General features: G+C 41.5%; 1 protein-coding gene across 1 annotated transcript in view; it reads right to left on the reverse strand.

Moving 5' to 3' along the window:
- The window catches only part of HTR4 (5-hydroxytryptamine receptor 4), an 81,344-nt gene extending 64,566 nt beyond the window's left edge, over nt 1-16,778 (reverse strand). Inside the window, exons 1-2 of the mRNA XM_026047558.1 lie at nt 16,708-16,778; nt 9,248-9,329 (exon numbers count right to left, since the gene is read on the reverse strand). Of these exons, the coding sequence (XP_025903343.1) occupies nt 9,248-9,273 (26 nt within the window). The 5' untranslated portion in view covers nt 9,274-9,329; nt 16,708-16,778. The remainder of the gene's footprint in view (nt 1-9,247; nt 9,330-16,707) is intronic.
- Nucleotides 16,779-19,033: the final 2,255 nt, after the last annotated feature.

Consider the following 19,033-nt stretch of genomic DNA (forward strand, 5'->3'; position numbering starts at 1 on the left):
TAACTAGAACTGTGAGTCTGGCTTACAGTAAAAGTTATAAGCAATGTAAAAACACTAGGTGCCTGCACTGAACTAGACCCAGAGCTGCTAGGCTTGGGAAAGCATATTGAACAGTAGTTGAACTGCAAGAAATAAAAAYGCATGTTTCACTGCAGCTGCCAACTCTGACTGAGAATCACATTCCCATTATGGCCTATAAAAATGGAAATTACAAATAATGGCAGTAGTGGGACCAAATACATCCCAGCTGCTTAGAAATGGAGATAAACTGCATTCCTCCACTCCAGCATAGTCCAAAATACCACAAAAAGTGTAAGACAGTTTATTTTCCAGTGACCTCTACCCATGAGGAGGACACTTCATATCCCAGTGCACAAGCTCCAGAGAAYCTTCTGTGGTAAGCTGTGGAAAGGGAATGTCCCTTGCTTTTCCCACTCTCCCTTTTCCACAGAATACCTCAAGATCTGGACTCCCATGACATCCTCTGCTCGCATAAGTCTGGCCGAGTCTACTCAGACATATCAGACAGCTTTTAGACAGCTCCTTTGCCTCTTGGAGCAATCAGTCTTGAGCTTTCTTGTCTAAATTAGCTTGAGCCATGTCCTTCCTGCCTGTCTTCTCCTTATGTGAGATATATTTGTTCTCCTATTACACTCTCTGTTGAGAAGACAGAGAGCATGTCTCAGATAAGCCCTCAAAGCTCTCAGGAGGCTCAAGTGAGCAGCAAGCCCTGAAGAGCCYTCATGCTAATCTAATTACAGGGAGGAAGGAAGGAATTGTCTCATCATCAGAGACCATTGGGTCTCTCTGTAGAAAAGTTCTGGAAACAAGTAGCATTTGTGCCTTTAGGTTCGGACCTTTAATAGAAAAGTTGAAGAGAAACGAATGTCAATAGATACATATTTGGAGATAAGGAGAGCTCTATCTGAGCTGTAGGAGCCAATAGGAGGCTCTGGTCTTTTTTTTTGTTGTTGTTGTTGGTTTTTTTTGTTTTTTTTTTGTCTTCTTCAGATCAGGGAAAACTGGGGACTCAGTGAAGTAATTTGTTTATACATACTTGATTTCTGGAACTGGCTTTTGAAAGAACTCAGACCCATCGGGACATGCATCTGCTCAGGACTCTAATTGCTAGACTCTGCTTTTATATCTCTGGCACATGCAGGAGTGGTGACCCAATATTCCCAGTGGGAGAACGCTCAGGCTGTGAAACTCACATTGCAGAACAGACAAACAGGGAGTGTGTTAAACCTTTGGGAGCATTGGAAAGCAAGGAAAGTTTCCATGTTTACTTTAAGTAGTCACACACTACCCCTACGCACAGAGCCATAGTTAGAGATGAGCTCCAAGATAAGGCTGGCCTCTCTAGGCCCAGACTAAGGAGGGATGGAAGAAAGAATATGTGACCCTAAACCAGCTTTGACATGTCTCCACTGATCTTGAGTAGGAACGAACCTGTGTGTATAGATAAGGAAAATGCTCTGCTTTATGCAAGAGGGTGCCTTTTTCAGTGTGCCTCAAACTCTTTTAAATGTAATGATTTAAATGTAATGATTTAAATTTAATTATTTAAATTTAAATCATTAATGTAMTGTATTAATGTAATAATTTAAATTAAAATTTAAATGTAATTTTTAAAAAATGTGATCATTTTTAAACTGCGAAATATTCCCCAAAAGCTTCAGTTCTCCAGGATTTCTGTCCCTCCGGTGCCAAAGSCTGTGTACAGACAACTGCCTCTTCTAATAATGTCTTGTCTTTAGGAGACAAATGCTGCAGCTCAGGGGACACGATGGCAGCTCCTTGGTTAACAGGCAAGGCAAGACATTCGATCCAGACAGCGAGTAAAGTTTGCTCTAAAAAGTAGTAACAGCAGCAGATCTCTATTTGCTAGATCATATAATATAAGGGAGTCATATAATTGATGATTCATCGCCATAGTACAGTAAGAGTAAAATATGTAGTGGAAATATTGAATTCTACAAGAATACAATTATTGTCTGCATACTAGACGCACTTTGCTTCAAGGTAGTAGTCTATCAACAATCATTTGCACTATCCACAGCATATCCTAAATCAAAAAATACTCAAACACCACTAAGTATGTTCTGACATGGTATCCTTTGTATCTGAGACACTATAAATGCTCTTGCAAGGCAGTGAATGGCTCTTTCTGCAGCTGCAGGTAGCATTGCAGCACTGCAGCAGCCATCTGCAGCTGCTAACAGCTCCCTGCAGCCCTCAGCATTGCAGCCCCAATTCCCAAGACAGCAGTCCTAGAACAGAGGTCTCTCCTGGACCTCAAGATTGTCTTCCAGCACTTTTCCAAAAAAAACCTCAGGGAATCCACTATTAAGGGAGAGACAAGCAAGAGCCATTAGATTTTCACCTACCACAATGCCAATACAGCTTACATTTGATGCCTAACATTATACCTATTTTAAAATTAAAACACAGCTTTGTCAATATGACTCACTGTAGTCTATTAACCTAAGTGCTGCCAATCTGTCTCTGGCTTCACAGCCCTGTCTCTCAACACATCCTAATATTCATGTGTCACACTCCTCACTTTTGACTTCTGAGCACRGCCAGCTCAGAGAGTCCCAAACAGAGACAAATTTAGTTTTTTTTTCCGGGCTAAGGAAAAGGGTCAAGCCTGAGAAGCCAAGAGAAAAATCCTGGAAAGTCCCAGRGAGGTGCCAGGCTTCAGTACATTTTCTATACTTAAAAAAGCCTTTTTAACCCTATTGAAAATCTTTATTAGGTGCCATTTTGTGGAGAGACACTRAAGATAAAGAAAGACTGAGCTGAAGGACTCCAGAAAGCTAATTTTTACAGCCCATCTCTTTGTCAAGGGCATTTTCATCTGTGCAGATTCCTCAGGGCACACTAATAAAAGCGGYGTATAACATCTCAGGAGTGTATTACGGCCTTATATCTCTCAGGAGACTCAGAAAACAGACAAATTGTGGAGCTGCCCCTCTACATCTGCACACTTCTAACTATAGCAGAGCGTATATATGTCTCACACCACAGTTGCCGTAAGGGAGCACACTATTAATTTGCAGAAGTTAGAGCCAGGCTTAAAAATTCCACTAATTAAGAGTTGGCGGAGGTGTTTGGAAAGACATTCTGATAAATATAGCGCTGTAAAGTGTTTCCCTAGAAACAGAAAAAAAGTTTGGCAGTATGAAAAGTACCTGGGCTGATAACATCTACCATTCCTCCTGAGCAGAGCCTGGCTCTGCAGAGACACAGGTGCAAAGACATTGGTTCATTTTTTTTGTGTTTTTGCAATATCTGCCAAAAAKCCTCAGTAACCAAACACAAAATTGAACCTCGACACCAGGTCTCCTTCACTCTGCCCTCCTACTTTGCACCTGCCTGTCCCCAGTGTCACACAATGGGGAATGCCCTGGGAAGAGCCTGCAGAAATGCCAAGTGCACTCAGGAATCTTCTCTGGCACTTTGAGTTCACTTGTAGATCAAGGGATGAAAATACTCAGCTCTCAACTATTTCTCTGATCACTGCCCTGCTCCCATTTGGAGGATGCACACAGAYGAGGTAGGACTTGACGGAACATTTATGTCAGTGCATCCATCTTCCTGGAAGTGCATGGGTGAATACCTCTCTGAACAGATGTTGCTGGTGCTACAGGAGGATTAGACTTTATCTCCCCTTAAAAATGGGACTAGGAAGAAAGAATGCTCTAAGCTGATTCTGTCCTATTCAATGGCATTTTAACCTCATCTGAAATGCAATTAGAGAGGTTAAGATAAACAATGATTTAATGACTCAAACTGTAGAATATAGAAAGGTTTTGAGAAGTGCTTGTGTGCACATCTTACACTGCAACCTGTTTGAAGGATATTAAGCTATTTGCTTTCCACAAATCACCACTGGCAGAGCACAAACTCTCCTACAACCTTTTCATTTTCTACAGTTTGGGTTAGTAAATCAGATACTTGTTTTGTTCCAAACATTCAGTACCGCCTCCATCTCTGCTAACCGATCACATCTGCATTCAGCTCAGTTTTCCACCTGGCCTGTCTCACTTCTCAGCTCTTGGCTTCCTCAGTCCTTTTCATTGCTGGCTGCCAATACCCTAAGCAAAGGGGCTCAAAGGGACCAAAGCGACTTTGGGAACCYACCAACTCCTCTCCTACGGCCACCCTTGATGCCTCCTATGGGCCACCAGCTTCATCATTTTCTACCTGCTCTCTGCAAAGGCGTTTGTATGAACAAGTCTCCTGCAAGCAGCTCAGTGAAGGCAGGGTGAGCACTTTGCATCTGTCACTCTCCCACTACTGCTCCTGCTTCTACCCAGGTTTGGATGAGGAGGAGAGAATCAAGAACTTTTTTCTACTCTTTCCACGACCAGCTATCCTACCAGTTTCCCAGTTTCAGGCAACAGACCCTGCCAGAGCCAGGCATCAACAACACTGCTTCTTCTCCATGTTGTCCATGAAGAAATGAGTTTCTTGCAGCCACACAGCAAGGCTCCAGAATGGGACCAATTCAGACACACAGCCTGACTCAAAGAGTCTACCATCAAGTAGGTTGTTTGTCAGAAACTTCCAAGATCTGCCATCCTTCTTTATGGGGATTCTGGAAATGGTAGCTGGGTTAAATAATGAAATGTTTTCTTTGTTTCCAAACACACACAACTAATTCAACCAACTTGATTCCTTGTTTCCTCACCCTGCTTTTCATTTCTCAAAGTCAAGGCAAGATTAATGAATGCCATATGTACAGCTGGAGGGCCACATTTCTCAGAGTATTTCAAGATACGATACCTTCAGCAACAAACTGAGAGAATTAAAGCTGATATAGCCAGGTTTGGAGGCAATTAACATCAATCTAAAATTCAGTTGTTTTGGGGGCTCAGCTCTAAAATAAAAAGCAATTACTGTGGTGATAATGTCAAATAATATAGTTTTTCCATAGCTGATTTAACAGAAGGAGTCTGCCTTCACCATCAGCTACAATAAAATGCTTATATAAAAGCTATTTACTTGCACTAATGTTTAGTGATTTTTTTTTCCCAAAAGCTTATTTCTTAAGAGCGTAACAGCCTTTCCCAAACACCCAAGGAAACAACAAACTTTTAAAAGTGTATAAAAAAGTACAGAGGGCAGCTCTAACCATACCATGGACCAAGAAGAACTAATTCAAAGAGCAGAGATTTCACCTTATTGCTGAGTAATGTGTGAATGAGAGCTCCCGTGGTTCCTCTCACCCTGGCCTGGCTGTAAATGCACAGAGAGCTCTTCCTGAGTTTAGTCCCTCCCATTTATGCACCTGAAGAACAGCAGAACCTGTTGGTGCTGGAGCTTGCACAGGACTCCAACTGTCAGAGCAGGGAGAATCAATCAGCTCTGAGCACTTGCCCACAACACCTGTACAAAGGGTGCAGCACATGAAGTAGGAAAGAACCAGATTCTCAAAGCCCGGAGCACATCCAAAGGCAATTAGAAATGTTTAAGACACCGAAAACACAGGTTTTAGGACCCCTAAATCATGTTGTGGGACAACATTTAGCAAGCTCTAGCAGAATGCTTATCTAATGGAAACCTCAGCCAGTGCACAGTGATTTGCAGTTTTCAAGGACAAGTGCTAAGATTACCCACAGTCTGATATCTAAAGTTTTTAACTCCCCAGCCTTTTGAACTGTTGCAAACCCATGCCAAGGGAAAAGCATTTTTGAAAGTTTAAGCAAGTGGCTTTCAAACTGCGTCAGCAGAGATTTCCGAGCAAGGTAGTGAGTGAAATACTTGAGCAGCCACTTGCAGGCGTTGGGAGAGTCACAGAGCTGCATCCTGAACAGTACCATGAGGTTCCTGCTCAGTCAAAACTCAGGCAGATGAGGAGCTGGTAACCCTAGACATGCAGAACAACGTATCAGTGGGAAAAATGAATGAACAGCATGTGTTGGAGCTCAGAAAGGAGAAAGCATACGAAACTGTGCCACCAGGCTGCTCAAGACCAGCATGCAGAATTTCACTCATCTGTGCTCCCAGGAGCAATAAAGSAGTCAGATTCAGCTCCTGTGAGATACAAATAGCATCCTAATAGGGTCTTGTTTACCCCTGACTAGAGGGAACAGCATGCAGCAAGATGACGGAAGTCTTAGCAAAGCCTAAGAAGGCTGGAGAAGTGTTTAAAAAGGCCATTGCTCAGTGTTCTCTGTGTACAACCTCTTTGCAGCTTACACTGGCAAGTGTAAGCGTACTCACTCCTGGGCCTCCTCACAGACGTCTGTAGGGGACGTCCTTAGTATCAGGAAGCTCCTTTCACAGTTTTTATAGGCAGGGTTATTATGTACCTAACTGCTCAGTAGGAGCCAGCTGCCTGGTGGGTAAACAGAAAAACAGGAGCCTGTGGACTCCCAGGTGACTTAAGTGCATGCATATGTACATATGTCTATATTAGCTGGTAATTTAGCACAACAGGAGCAGATAAATAGACCAAAGCAGTTAGAGAGAGTCTCACACCTGTAGGACAAGGGAGGGGAGGAAGGCCCAGATTTAGGCCTGCCCCTTRCCTGAATAGGGCCACTCTGCTTGAACACAGATGTTGCGTGTTTGAACCTCCACATTGTCCAGACCTCTGTGTCCTTGCTGAAGACTAAGATGGTTGGTACAGTGCTTCTGGTTTAATTTCTTCAGAAAAAAAAAAAATGAATTTATCTCATTTGTTTCCCTAAAGTTTTATGTGATCTCAGCACATACACCACAGGTGGGGATGGCTGGGGAATTCACTCAGAGCTACACTACTGCTCTGAAGCAAAACACCAGTGTAGACTTACTAAAACAAACTGCCCCATGCCATCTCTGCACTTATTCAGCAGATACTATTTTCTTTTTGCATCCAAAAAGAGGCAGCCTTTTTCCAGTCTCTCCAAGACTGTCAATTATTGGTGCTGTATGAAAAGGAAATTAACTGACCAAGTTAAAATAAAGGAGAACTACAGACATGTTTTAAAAGTTTGTGCAGGTTTGTCAGAACCTGGGGCAAATATGTTCCTCGGAGGGGAATAAATAGGGACCTCCACCTCTGCTAGGGTAGGAGCTTCCTCAAAGCTTGTGTCACTGAGTTCAGCTGATGACACTGTGCAGGAGTTCCTGTCCTTTGCAGGGACACCCATRCAGCAAACACCATATAGCAACAGTCGTCATTAAGTGCCTGTTGCTAGAGCTGGTCAGTAGGAAGAGCAACTGTACTCTCATTTATGATGTGACCAAATAATATTTCTAAAATTTGTCTACCAGGAGAACATTTTCCCTCCATGTTCTAATCCACTGGAGGGTTTGACTTTCATTCTAAACCATCTGACAGTATCTCATTAACCTACTGCATATAATAGATGTGTCCAATAATAATTACCAGGTCGTAAGAAATAAGAAAAATCCATAAAATATAAATCTGAAATGCTTGTGAGGTAATTTATTTTTAATTCTCTAATTAGAGAAATTGAGGTCTGCCACCCCCTCAGCTGTGATAAATACAGGGCTGACTGTCTAAATTTTCCAATAATATTTCTCTTAACTTCAAACCACAGCCTTTGTAAAATTCATAACCACATTTTTCCATTTAAATTAAACATTCTCTTCAACATTGTTGAATCTGCCTGCAAAGCTTCAGGTACTACAGAGTTGTAAAGCCATTCCTCACCAAAAAGGTCTGGTAGTTCATTAAAAACACTAAAATAACTGAGACATTTGTTCCTCTGATCCAAAAAGCAATAGACCATTTTCCCAGCACTCAGCTCAAAACAAAATCCTTTTGCTATCTATCTTTTACTATCCTTTTGCCATCTACTCATCATGCTGTTGTCCTCATGTGATCAAAACACCTCCCATTTTCCCAGGCTTTGGTCCTCTTTACATGTGGACTTTCCACTGGAGCATCCCTGAGCCCCTCGGGGAGGGCGAGTGAGGACTGAAGTGTTTTAATCTCTCCGACTCATGATGTGCCCAACTCTGAACAAGCGACATTTGGAAACCTTTGGCTTCAATAAAAATACTTCAATATTTCACATCAAGGACGCTGAAAGGAGAAACAGCAGCTACTTACTTGTGGCTGACAGCTAACGTGCTTAAAAACAAAAATTCATATATTAGAAGAATATGGAGTCAAAATAAAAATATATATACATAGAAGTAGTATATATACAACAAATCACGCAAAACAAAGGATTGTTCTTGCAGTTCAGAAGTAGAACCCCTAGGAAAAAAAATACATAACCATTCCTGAAGTATAATGAAAGTGAGATCTGACCACTGTGTTTGAGCAAAACAAGTAGGAAATGTGGGATCAATATTTATTTAGGAAAGCTTTCAAATTCCCATGGATTAGCATTTGTCACATCACTAAAAATACTTAGTGTTGCCTTTTTCAAAAAAAATGAAAAAGTTTAGGCAGGAAGAAGGATGAAGTAATTCACCAAAGCAAAAGTCTCTTCTCAGAGATCCTTGCCCTGCTCTCCCAGGGAAGGGCCAAATGAGCTGATCACACCGACCACATTCCAGGAGAAACTGTCTCTTGCAGGAATGCTTCTGAAAGCCTTTTCCCCCAAGGTGGCTGCCAAGTGACTACTAGTCATTTTAGTCATCACTAGTCACTACTGGTGACTACACCTGCAATCACAGCCTGTGAATGGGCAGGGGCAGAGTGGCACCCATCACCCTGGCCTGGACCAGGATGAGGGCAACTAGAAACTATAATAACACTCAAAACCAAGAAAAGGACAGTTTTGGCTCCTATAATGCCTGCTGGAGTGAATTAAAAAAACCACTATATCATTTAGAAGACATTCGTGCTGGGTCAGACCTCTCAGTGTCCGTCTCCCACAAAGGCAAATAGCACATGTTAATGAAAAAGTCTAAGGCTTGGTTAATGCAATATACCTCCCTCCTGGTATAGACACTCTGTTCCCACTCGTCTGAGGTTCAGGTACTCTTTGAGCAAGTGTTTCCCTGTGTCTCTTGGTGTTTATGAACTGAAAAATTTTTGTTGTATGTATTTTGAATGCAAATGATAAAAATATACTGGGAAAAATTTTAATCACACTAGGGAATAAAATTTTTAGTGTCTTCATATGAGGAAGGAAGACTGTCCAGAAAACTGTCTAGTATCAATAACTTAATTCCCTTTACAGAAAAAGGGCAGTAGCATAAACATCTAACTATACTTGTGGTATTAAGAAGTCAAGACAAATTCAATTAAGCAAAAAGCAGTTTGTCTTACCTCACATTAACATCAAGTTCTTCCATCACAGGCAATAGACATAGGGAGCTGAGAGTTCAATGCCCATAGAAGAGACCTTATCCTGTAGTGGAGACAGTTAGAAAGCACAGTTATAAATGAAAGAATCTGTCAAAAGTACATAGCTACCCCAGTGAACAACCCCCATACACCTTGCTTTTCCCTTCTGGCCTCTTTTCCCTTGAAAGTAGATCATGTAGATATGTGGGTCCTGACCACTCATTTATATAGTGGTCAGGAATAGTTGCTTAGAATGAAGTCTTAAGAAACAGTGCACGGAATGCAGATCATACATCTAACACTGTCACAATCCTCTGTCGATATCTTATTTTACTCACAGAGTTAGAAAAAAAAACAGAAATACACACATACAGATTCAGGCCATTCAGTCTTTCATCCTATGGAAGCAGCTCCTTCCATCCAAATATCAAAAAAAAAAAAAATTACTAGAGAGCAAATGTCAAGAGCCCTGAACCCAAAGGACCATATACCCTCTGCCCACTGGGTATGGGGAGGTAGGTAGGTCTGGGTGCTGACATGGAAAGAGGCACATGAAAAACACCCTTGACCAATCCATCCCATCTTTCGTTCTGCAAGTGAAAATCTCTGGGTCCTCAGATGAATCTGAGCACTTTGACAAAGACTCTCACAAAGGAGATAATCTTAGCTCTAGAATAAATAAGAAATATCGATCAGTAACACCGACACCATTCCTGAAATTTGTTTGTCAAGAGACAGCTTTCTGAAGTTTCTGAAAATATTATATATTGCAGTGCTGGTGATACCAAAGAGCGAGTAGTGTGATAAGGGTAACTTATCTCATTCTCTACTCAGATGCTCCCATGTAAAAAGATATGCAACGGCATTCACGTATGTAAGTTGTATTGGGAATGGGTAGAGAGAACTAAGACTGTTCATGATAACTTCCAAGCTTTTAAAATTTAAAATAAAGACAATCAACTGAAGCAGGTTTGCAAAACCTGGATGTGAAAAGACAAGCGAGAAAGCTTGGTAAATTAGTTTCTCTTTTTACATGAAATTAAAATATTGATTTACCACTAAATTAAGTTTCCTATGACACCATGTTGTACAGCCTTATGAATATTTAATAGCAGTACTGTAATTACAAAACTACAAGTTTTGATCTCAGCCTAAAGCACATTACTTACTCTCAGCAGCACTAAGTGGTATAAACACTAAAGGGGTTTTTAATTTTATCAAAATTCCATCAGGAGTCTAAAGAAATGTACCACACTGATAAAGACCAAATGTTTGCTGCTATTGATTTAGCTGAGAAAATAAATTGGATATATTTCTGGGATCAAATATTCAAAATATAATCTCAGCTCTTCAGACTGTGGGTTGCCCCTTCTGTTGTGTCTGTAGAGAGCCAAGTACAATGGTATCACTGCAGCACTATTAATAATAAAGCAAATAAACGTACTGTTACTGTGTTTTTTTGGATTCAGAAAAAAAGGTTGTAATAATGTTGACTCAGACTTCCTGGATTTAATGCTAGATTTGCACTGTAAGTGAACACCCACTATCCAGGCCTGATTCAGTGTTTACCAGGACTAGCACTTCAGTATGTATAGACATATGTTTTATATGATGTTTTATATTAGCATGGAAACCTACAGAATTTTCTGTCTTTATAATTAAAGTCTACAAATGGTCCTTTTAGTGCAAGTTTGGAATGTGATGGATTAAAGACCACCACTTCATTTTGCAAGTATAAGGTGACTGGCACAGAGTTTCTGGTCAAGTCACCCCTGCCTTTATACAAACTGACCTCCAAATTCAATTTGAAATAACAATATGAAACAGAATACTCAATAAAATGAAGTCAAAATGCAAGAAATCTTAGCCCTTCTCTGCCTGCCAACACACTTTATGAACACCAGGCAGCTCTGTCTTAGAGCACCCTTGGACAATAAGTTATCTTCTTCTGGTGTTAACCAAGATATAAAGAACTTGTCGGAAACCAAAGCGATAATTCAGAGTAGAGCAGAACCAGCTACTGGACGTACTGTAGGGAGAGTTTGCTTCAGTATTAAGAGTCTCTTGGAAAACTTCCTGAACCAAAATTCACAATTTCAGTATAATCAAAGTTCTCATCCGTCTATGATCTTACATACCAAAATATGATTTCGCATCTGTGCACCAGAGGTTCTGTTCCTTTAGTGACAGTGGGCATGAGATGCTAAATACCACAAGAAAACTTTGTTTTCAATTAAGGTTCTCTTCAGCAACCCCCCTGCCCTTTTTTGGGGGGGGCTGTTTTTGTTGGTTTCTTACATAGTAGAAGTAACTTTTGGTACAAATCAGAAAAAAATGAAGGTATCACCTGGTTTCACAAAAACCCTTTTGTCCAAAAATATCCAGTCTCCTCTATCTGTGCTGTTAGTATGTTTATGGCATCCATCCCATACACCATACACATCCATCCATCCCATACACTGTGCAAGAGTTAGTCACCATACTTCTAATACTTCACCTGACACAAGTTTTTATTTGTTCTATGACATTTTCCAATCCTGCTAAATTTTATAACTCTGAAAAAGTTTTTAAATCCTTTTTAACATTTTTTCCACAGCTATATTATCTTTTCCCCATAAAGAAGGATCCAAGCAACAACCAGGTCTGAAATTGCAATGCATTTGAAGTGCCACATGGAAGAGCTCTCCAGAACGAAGAGCATCATGTCATTACACAAGGGAGCCCTGCAGTGCTTTCAGGGCTGCTGGCACTTCTGCTTTTCCCCATATGATGAAGCATATAGCAAACATTTATGAATTTATTAAAAAAAATTTGCTCTACTAACTTTTGGGGACTTTTCCTTCCTGGATTTTATAATTGATTTATGCCTTTTCTTCCTCTTCCCATTATAATGCATTTGAATCTGCAGTTCCAGAAGATTCCTTACCTTTTTAAACATCTGCCAAATTTAAGCTGGAATTGAACAAAAGAGACATTGCCTCATTCCTCCTACATTTCTTGTCTAGGGTTGTGATTTTTATTGTAGTTCACCTGCATCATTATCAGAGAAAACAGTATTTGTTAACAGAGGTCAAGTGGGCAGCATCTTCCCAGCTCACATTAAACGGATACCTTGCCAAGACAGTCTCCTCAGTCCAAGKGTAATTTCATGCTCATCTCTTCAGAGCAGCCCAAAACCCTCCAGGTGTTGCAAGAGATTATCCTATTCCACTCAAGACAACACTTGAGGAATAGGAAATAGCAGTGATCTAAATTATTCTGCTTCTAGAGAAAGTAGCCCTGTTTCCACTATCCATTTGTGACAAAGCTATTTCGCCCTCCCTCCACACTTCTTGCCTTCTCTGTCATTGCCCTGGCTCTTTTCTCCCCAGGAAGAATCATTGCTAAGTTGTCCCTCATTTGTCAGCCAGAGACTGATTGCTCGATTGATTTTGAAAGAATGTCACTGCAGCAGGTTAAAATGCAGTACTTCACTTAAATGGAAAAAAAAAAAAAAAAAAAAAAAATTGATGCGTCACCTGAAAAGAAAAGCAGCTTTAAGTAGAAGAGGACGTAAGGAAGTCCTTTCACTGAAGGATTATTTTACAAAATGACTCTTTAAACGCATGGAGCGAGTCTCTGGCTTGAAAATCCAAACCGCAGGGGCTAAGTATAACTGGCTCGGATGCCTCTGACACAGGAGCCACAGTCGGCATCCAGGTCACAGAGGAAATGAGCACCGTGMCCTGAGTATTTGCACACAGACGGGCTTTTCTTCCTTGTCTGGCATTCACAGCCTGGCAGCCATCACCTCATTGCTTTTGCAACCTCACCACTAAGCTGTTCTGCACTTTCAGAAAGAAAGGTTTAAAGGCTACCAAAATAATAACAAAATTATAGCAATATATCCCCTAAACTTACAGCTGTTCTTTTAGAAAGGATGTGCAGACGCAGTTCTGCCTGCCCGTTCTCCTTGATCACATCCAGCCTAGGAGATCCCACCATTGACAGCACACAGCAAACATTCAGAGACCCTCTACTAAATTCAAGAGTCCTGCTAGCTGACAAAGCCAGAATTGACATTTYATGCCATGCTTTCAGCTCCTAAATTGCAAAAGCTCACAAGTGAGGTCTTTTTTTATAGGCATATTATATTCTCAGTCTTGGGCTATAAATAATTGTTGTCTTTTGCTTGCACATAGGAGATGGTTCATTGTATGTATCAGTGATAGCAAAAAATATCACAGAAGTGTTTCCCTTGGGTTCATGAATTCATCCTTTCAAAGGACACCGAACCAAAATTTCAGAATTTTCAATAACAGTAAGATTAAATGCAAAACATAACTTGTATTTTCTTTATATGTAAAGCAATAAAATTTTTATGGATAGTTCAAGGGTGAATTTCTTCCAGTCCAGAGACATTTTCATGAGATCTTTGTGCGCACCAATTTGTGTTTATATAAGAGCTCCAAGAAGAGAAAACAATTATAAAACTTAAGGCGTTATTTACTTTGACATTATTATTGTGAAATTTCAAACCCTACTGCTCTCACCATTAGCAATTACTATCAGTTGGTAATCAAAATTCTCTAAGGCTTTTCCTGCAACATCATGCCCTCAGTGCAGGAAATTATTAGAAATATCCAGCATGAAATTATGGGTCTCTTAAAAGGAGCAAGATCCACTAAGTAATATCAATCAGTAACTAAAGGAAAGAAGAGGAGATTGAGTTCAGCAAGTGCATCAGGAACAAGGGTGGAAACAATAGATGGATGTGATTTCCATGRCAGTGTCACAGAACTGGTTTTATGCTTATAAGGATAAACAGCAATGTTAATACTCCCTCATCATCACATAGGATGAAAAAAAAGACAAAATAGTCAGGCTTCCAGGTGGGCTTTTGGGGAGAGCCATATGTTTGTGTGAAGGGGATTTGTGTAAGGCTACCATGTTTCATTCTTGCTCGCTTGWCATAAAATTTCTCCACAATTCACTATAAATTGCCCTTCTGAGCACACACACTTCCCAGCTACCCYGTTCTCAGGACACCACCGCCGATCCAGGGCACTGACTGCAGTCAATTAACACACAGTGAAGAAGTGTACAATATATACATTACAAAAAGTGGAAAGCCTTCAGCCTGGAAATAGGCATGAGGACCCTGCAGGGAAATCACAGCCCATGAGAAGACTCATATTCCTTAATCCAACCCAGCTGAATCTCAGGGCAGACACACAAGCACAGCCATCCAAAGCTCGTTACACACAGCCGCTCACCGCTTTGCCCAATGAGCTTGCTTTACCAATCCTCTAATAAATTATTAGCCAGGTTATCACCCTCCAACTGCCAAAGAACTTTACTCAGAGACAAGTGCCAACAGCCCCATGGCAGAGGGTAGCACGTTCCCCCACGTACACACACCAGCTGAGCACAGGTCTGATGTGCACCAACCACRCAAGGTCAACAGCAACCCAACAGAGCTACTACAGCCCAACAGAGCTACTGCAGCTTAAACGATGCTGAGCTCCTCGTTCTCTCCTCTAAAGAGCTACACAGATTCCTGCTCCTAAGCTGGCAGTAGATGAGCCGTGGAGAAATTAAAAAAAAAAAAAAAAAGCAGGTAAACATGGTCATTCAGCTTGTCAGGGGACTACCATGCAGTCCTGTTCAGAGCTTCGCTAATGAGAATGGTAGTGCTTTTCACCTTGAGAAGGCCGAGGAAAAAAGTGGTTAAAGGAAACATCTCCCTAGTGCTATCCAATTCCTGGAATGTCACTGAAAGAGGCACCAGAGCCTGCAATCACTCCCCAGTTATAGCATCTTAGTATGTTATTACTCTGCTCTCCCAGCTGTGCAGACAAACCTTTTTTCGCTTGTTTTCCTTCCAGATTCAGATTGCCTGCAAAAATCCCACTTGATAGCACTGCGTCATTTGGGTCAAAGAGGGGAATAATGAGTCAAAGCAGATGAGCAAGCCAGGCAAAATTCCTCATTGCACCTCACCGAACAGAGGCCTGGTGACAACACGCTGTGGGCACYGATTCATTTGTCCCGTAATGAAAAGAAGAGCACAACTTTGGCTTTGCACTCTTACTGCCTGTTTTGCAGTGTGTATCTCTGTGTGGTGGGCATGCACCGCTCTCCATCTGTATGTCATGCATGACTGTAACTTTAGGGTGTTGGAAGCAAATTTCTCCCTTTTTATTGCTGCCACAAGATGACTTTCCCAGCTTGTGAACCACAAGCAGGAAATAACCTCCTGCTGTGAAGCCTCGTGCCATGACACATCAGTCCCTGTGTTTGTGTCTGCAATCCCTGAGCTTCAGAAGTATTTTATGGCCTAGGTATCTTTGCTTCTTGCAATTACTTCTGTGTAGCTATGACTAACAAACTCAGTATGGTCGTGCTGTGATGTTATCTACTGCAATTTCCACTGTGCAAAAGGGTTAGCTTAAGCTCCAGATCTCATCAGTAAAAATTTCTTATCACTTCTGTCTGACCAAACTGAGCATTGAGAGGAAGCTGGGAGGTGCAGGTGGGTGAATACATTTGCAGCAGGGGACATCTTATGGAGGCTTAGAGGAAAATTCATAAACCGTGGCATTGAAGTTTATAAGGGCAGAACTTGACCCCTCCTGCAAATCCTGCCCAAGAGGCACCAGCAAAACTGCCCTAAAAATCCCTGGTCAAGCACAAACACAGGCAAAGTGCTGCTCTCAYTAGGAATTCCTCAGTTCTGGGGAGTTTCAACAAGTGCACTATCATGTAGGAAGTTATTGCAGACAGGATCACTTCTCTAAGGGCACTGATCTCACAGTTTATCTCAGCATGCTTTCCCATTAACTTTCTCACCCAACTCCAGCAAATCAGACCCAGGAGCTTCCCGTTACCCCTGGGCTGTCGCATAAAACCATGCAACTCTACATGATGTTTCGAAAATGAAGCATAGGCAGAATTCCCAGAGCTCTGCAGCACAGATACATGCAGCTAACTCAACTGATTCATGCCTCTGCTGCTACTGCTTCACACTCCATTAAAGAATGACAGACTCTGCAGTTAGATTAAAACTGAACGTGCATATWCATCTTAAATCTGCTCTGTCCCTGGCGCACTTCAAAAATTAGTTAGTTGATGCACAAGCTAGAATGATCCCAGACCCAAGAGACCACACACTTCTCCAGATCTGTACAAAATACATAAAGGACTCAGACATTATCTTTTCCAGTTAAGAAGCTGGTATCACCAGAGGAAATCAAGAGGCTAATTAATTAATTACTTTTTAGAAAGGGAAAATAATATAAAAGGCAATGAAGTACTTTCTAGCACATACGCTCTGATCTTGCCTAAGAAAAAGTTTGCTCCAACTGTAGCAGGACTCTTTTGAGGAGATTACATGTATTTACACACTACACACTGCRGAAGAGGAAAGGAAGGGAAGGGGAAAAAAACGCAGAGAGACTTACTCTGGTAGTGATCAGAGATGAATGACCACACAACACACTTTTTCATAGGAAAAAACACAACTGCTGCAGACTGTTCTGTGCTGCTGCCCTTGGACCAACAGCCCCATTCCAAGAGAACTCAAAGAGAGCCAGTACCCTCATCCCYGTCTCTACCAGCCCACCTTCCCAGCTGGAGGCTATAAGTGACCCAGACCCTGGGCAGGAGTTTATGAGTCACGAGCCCCAAAGGTGAGCTATAAAGGGGAGCCCGAGCCCAGGAGCTGCAGTGTCAGARGGAAGCATCAGACTTGTGGCTTAGGGTGGGCAGGGACTAGGGTTGGTGCTTCTCTGATGCTGAGTAAGCATCTTGCCTTACCAAGCCTCCTGAGTGCAACTCATCCAAAACACAGTGAGATGCTAAGCTTCTCTCAAGCTATATTAATAACTGTTGTAGCCTTCCTAGGTCACTAAAAGGAAAGAACCCAAATAAATTGGAACCACATGCCCCTGGGCAGTGTTCTTTGAGATCATACTTTGGTGGTCTAAGGCTGCAAGCCTTACTACTTTCTTGATGCGAAAAGGAGGAAGATCAATAACCTCACAGGGCGAGCTGCTTTCAAACAGCTATTTCCCAAGTAATAATGGCAGGGCATGCTTTACATGCACTCACCAGCCAGATTTTCCAGGGAAAATGAGCTCCTTTAGAGCTGCTCATGAMTAGAGAAAGACGAAACTTTATCCAGCATCAGACACCTGGCAGGTACAAATTGTCATGTGGCTGTTTTTCAGTTTTTCATAGACCATGGTCGTTTCTACCACCAGGTGTACTTAGACCAAGTGCTTTATTCTGAAAATGCCTATTTCAGGCTGCTAGGCCCTGAATAATGACCTCAGGATGATTTCTGTCAGGTCTCTGCCCTGTACCTCCTGCTTGCCTGCAGTTCCTCACCCAGTGCTGCTAGAGACAGGCTGGTTTCCTAATCCCTCTTCAGCCCTGCAGGGGATCAGAGACCCTCAAGGGAAAGAATGAATGGGAAATCTGGCAGGACGAGGCACAGAAGGCAGATGAGTGTATTAAAGATTTTAGACAATGCCTAACGTTTTTAACAGAGCAGAAAACTATGAGCTAAACCAGAACAATGYAGGGAATAGACGGTGATAACCACAGGTCACCGTGGAGCCTCGGTGCCACCAGCCCTGCAGAGAGACAGAGGTCAGGAGTCAAGGCTGGGCAGAGCTTTCACRTTGGGAGGGCAAGTTGAGAGCTCTGATTATGTATTTAAGAGGTAGGAAATGGTCTGAACTTATAAAGCCAGCAGCAACTGTTGAGGAAAAATCTGTAGACTGAAGATCAAGTAGATTTTGAGTATATTAGGAAGAAAAGAAATAGAAGTTATGCTGATCAGCTGGAAAATGGTAAAATTGTTTACCATGATTCAGAAAAAAGCAGACATAGCCAGAAGACACTTCTGTTCTATTTTTAGGAGCCATATTATGTGGTGATGAACTCTTGCATTCCAGTAGAGATTAAACAAAACGTTAAACAGCAACTACTAATGCTAAACACTTCAAAATTAGCAAGCTCAGATAACTACATCTTGTTCTTCAARAAGTATTTTGAGAGAGCTGGGTGAAAGACTTTATATATGGTTGATCTTGATTTTTCAGTAAACTTGGACTATCAGCCTGAAAGGAAAAATGTGCCAATATTTTGAAAGAATAAAGTGGATAATCTAGGTAATTATAAGCCTATCAATCTGACTCTGATCTTCAGCACAATAAAAATTGCTTTGTAATGAATGTAATTTATCAAGAATTAAAGATGGAAAATAGAATTTGCCAAATCAAAGTGGATTAGAGAATAAATCCTATCATCTTGATATTTTTGGTAATAAAATACCAAAGTTTGATCAAGGGCAGCAATACTGCTGTAAAAGTTGCTGTAGTATACTCTGATTTCAGAAAAGCATTGGAGTTGATATTATATGAGAATCTGAAACCTGGAAATGCTTAGGAGGAAAGCCATGAGACATGGGAAAGAACTGGAAGCTAGGTCTGTACTGCGGGATGCTCATGGATAGTAATCTGTTCTGCTTATTCCAGAATGAGCTGAGGAATGACTTTAATACATGCTGCAAGGAGCTCATCAAGAAACAGGACCCTGGTGAGAGAAGGATATTCAGGGAGCAGAGAACTAAACATTACAGCCAGGCAGCAGCCTCAGACAGATGCATTCTTTTGAAAAGATGCATTTCCTTCCTTCCTTCCTTCCTTCCTTCCTTCCTTCCTTCCTTCCTTCCTTCCTTCCTTCCTTCCTTCCTTCCTTCCTTCCTTCCTTCCTTCCTTC

This window comes from Nothoprocta perdicaria, unplaced genomic scaffold, assembly GCF_003342845.1.
Source record: "Nothoprocta perdicaria isolate Ctin4 unplaced genomic scaffold, notPer1 scaffold_5, whole genome shotgun sequence".
Lineage (NCBI taxonomy): Eukaryota > Metazoa > Chordata > Aves > Tinamiformes > Tinamidae > Nothoprocta > Nothoprocta perdicaria.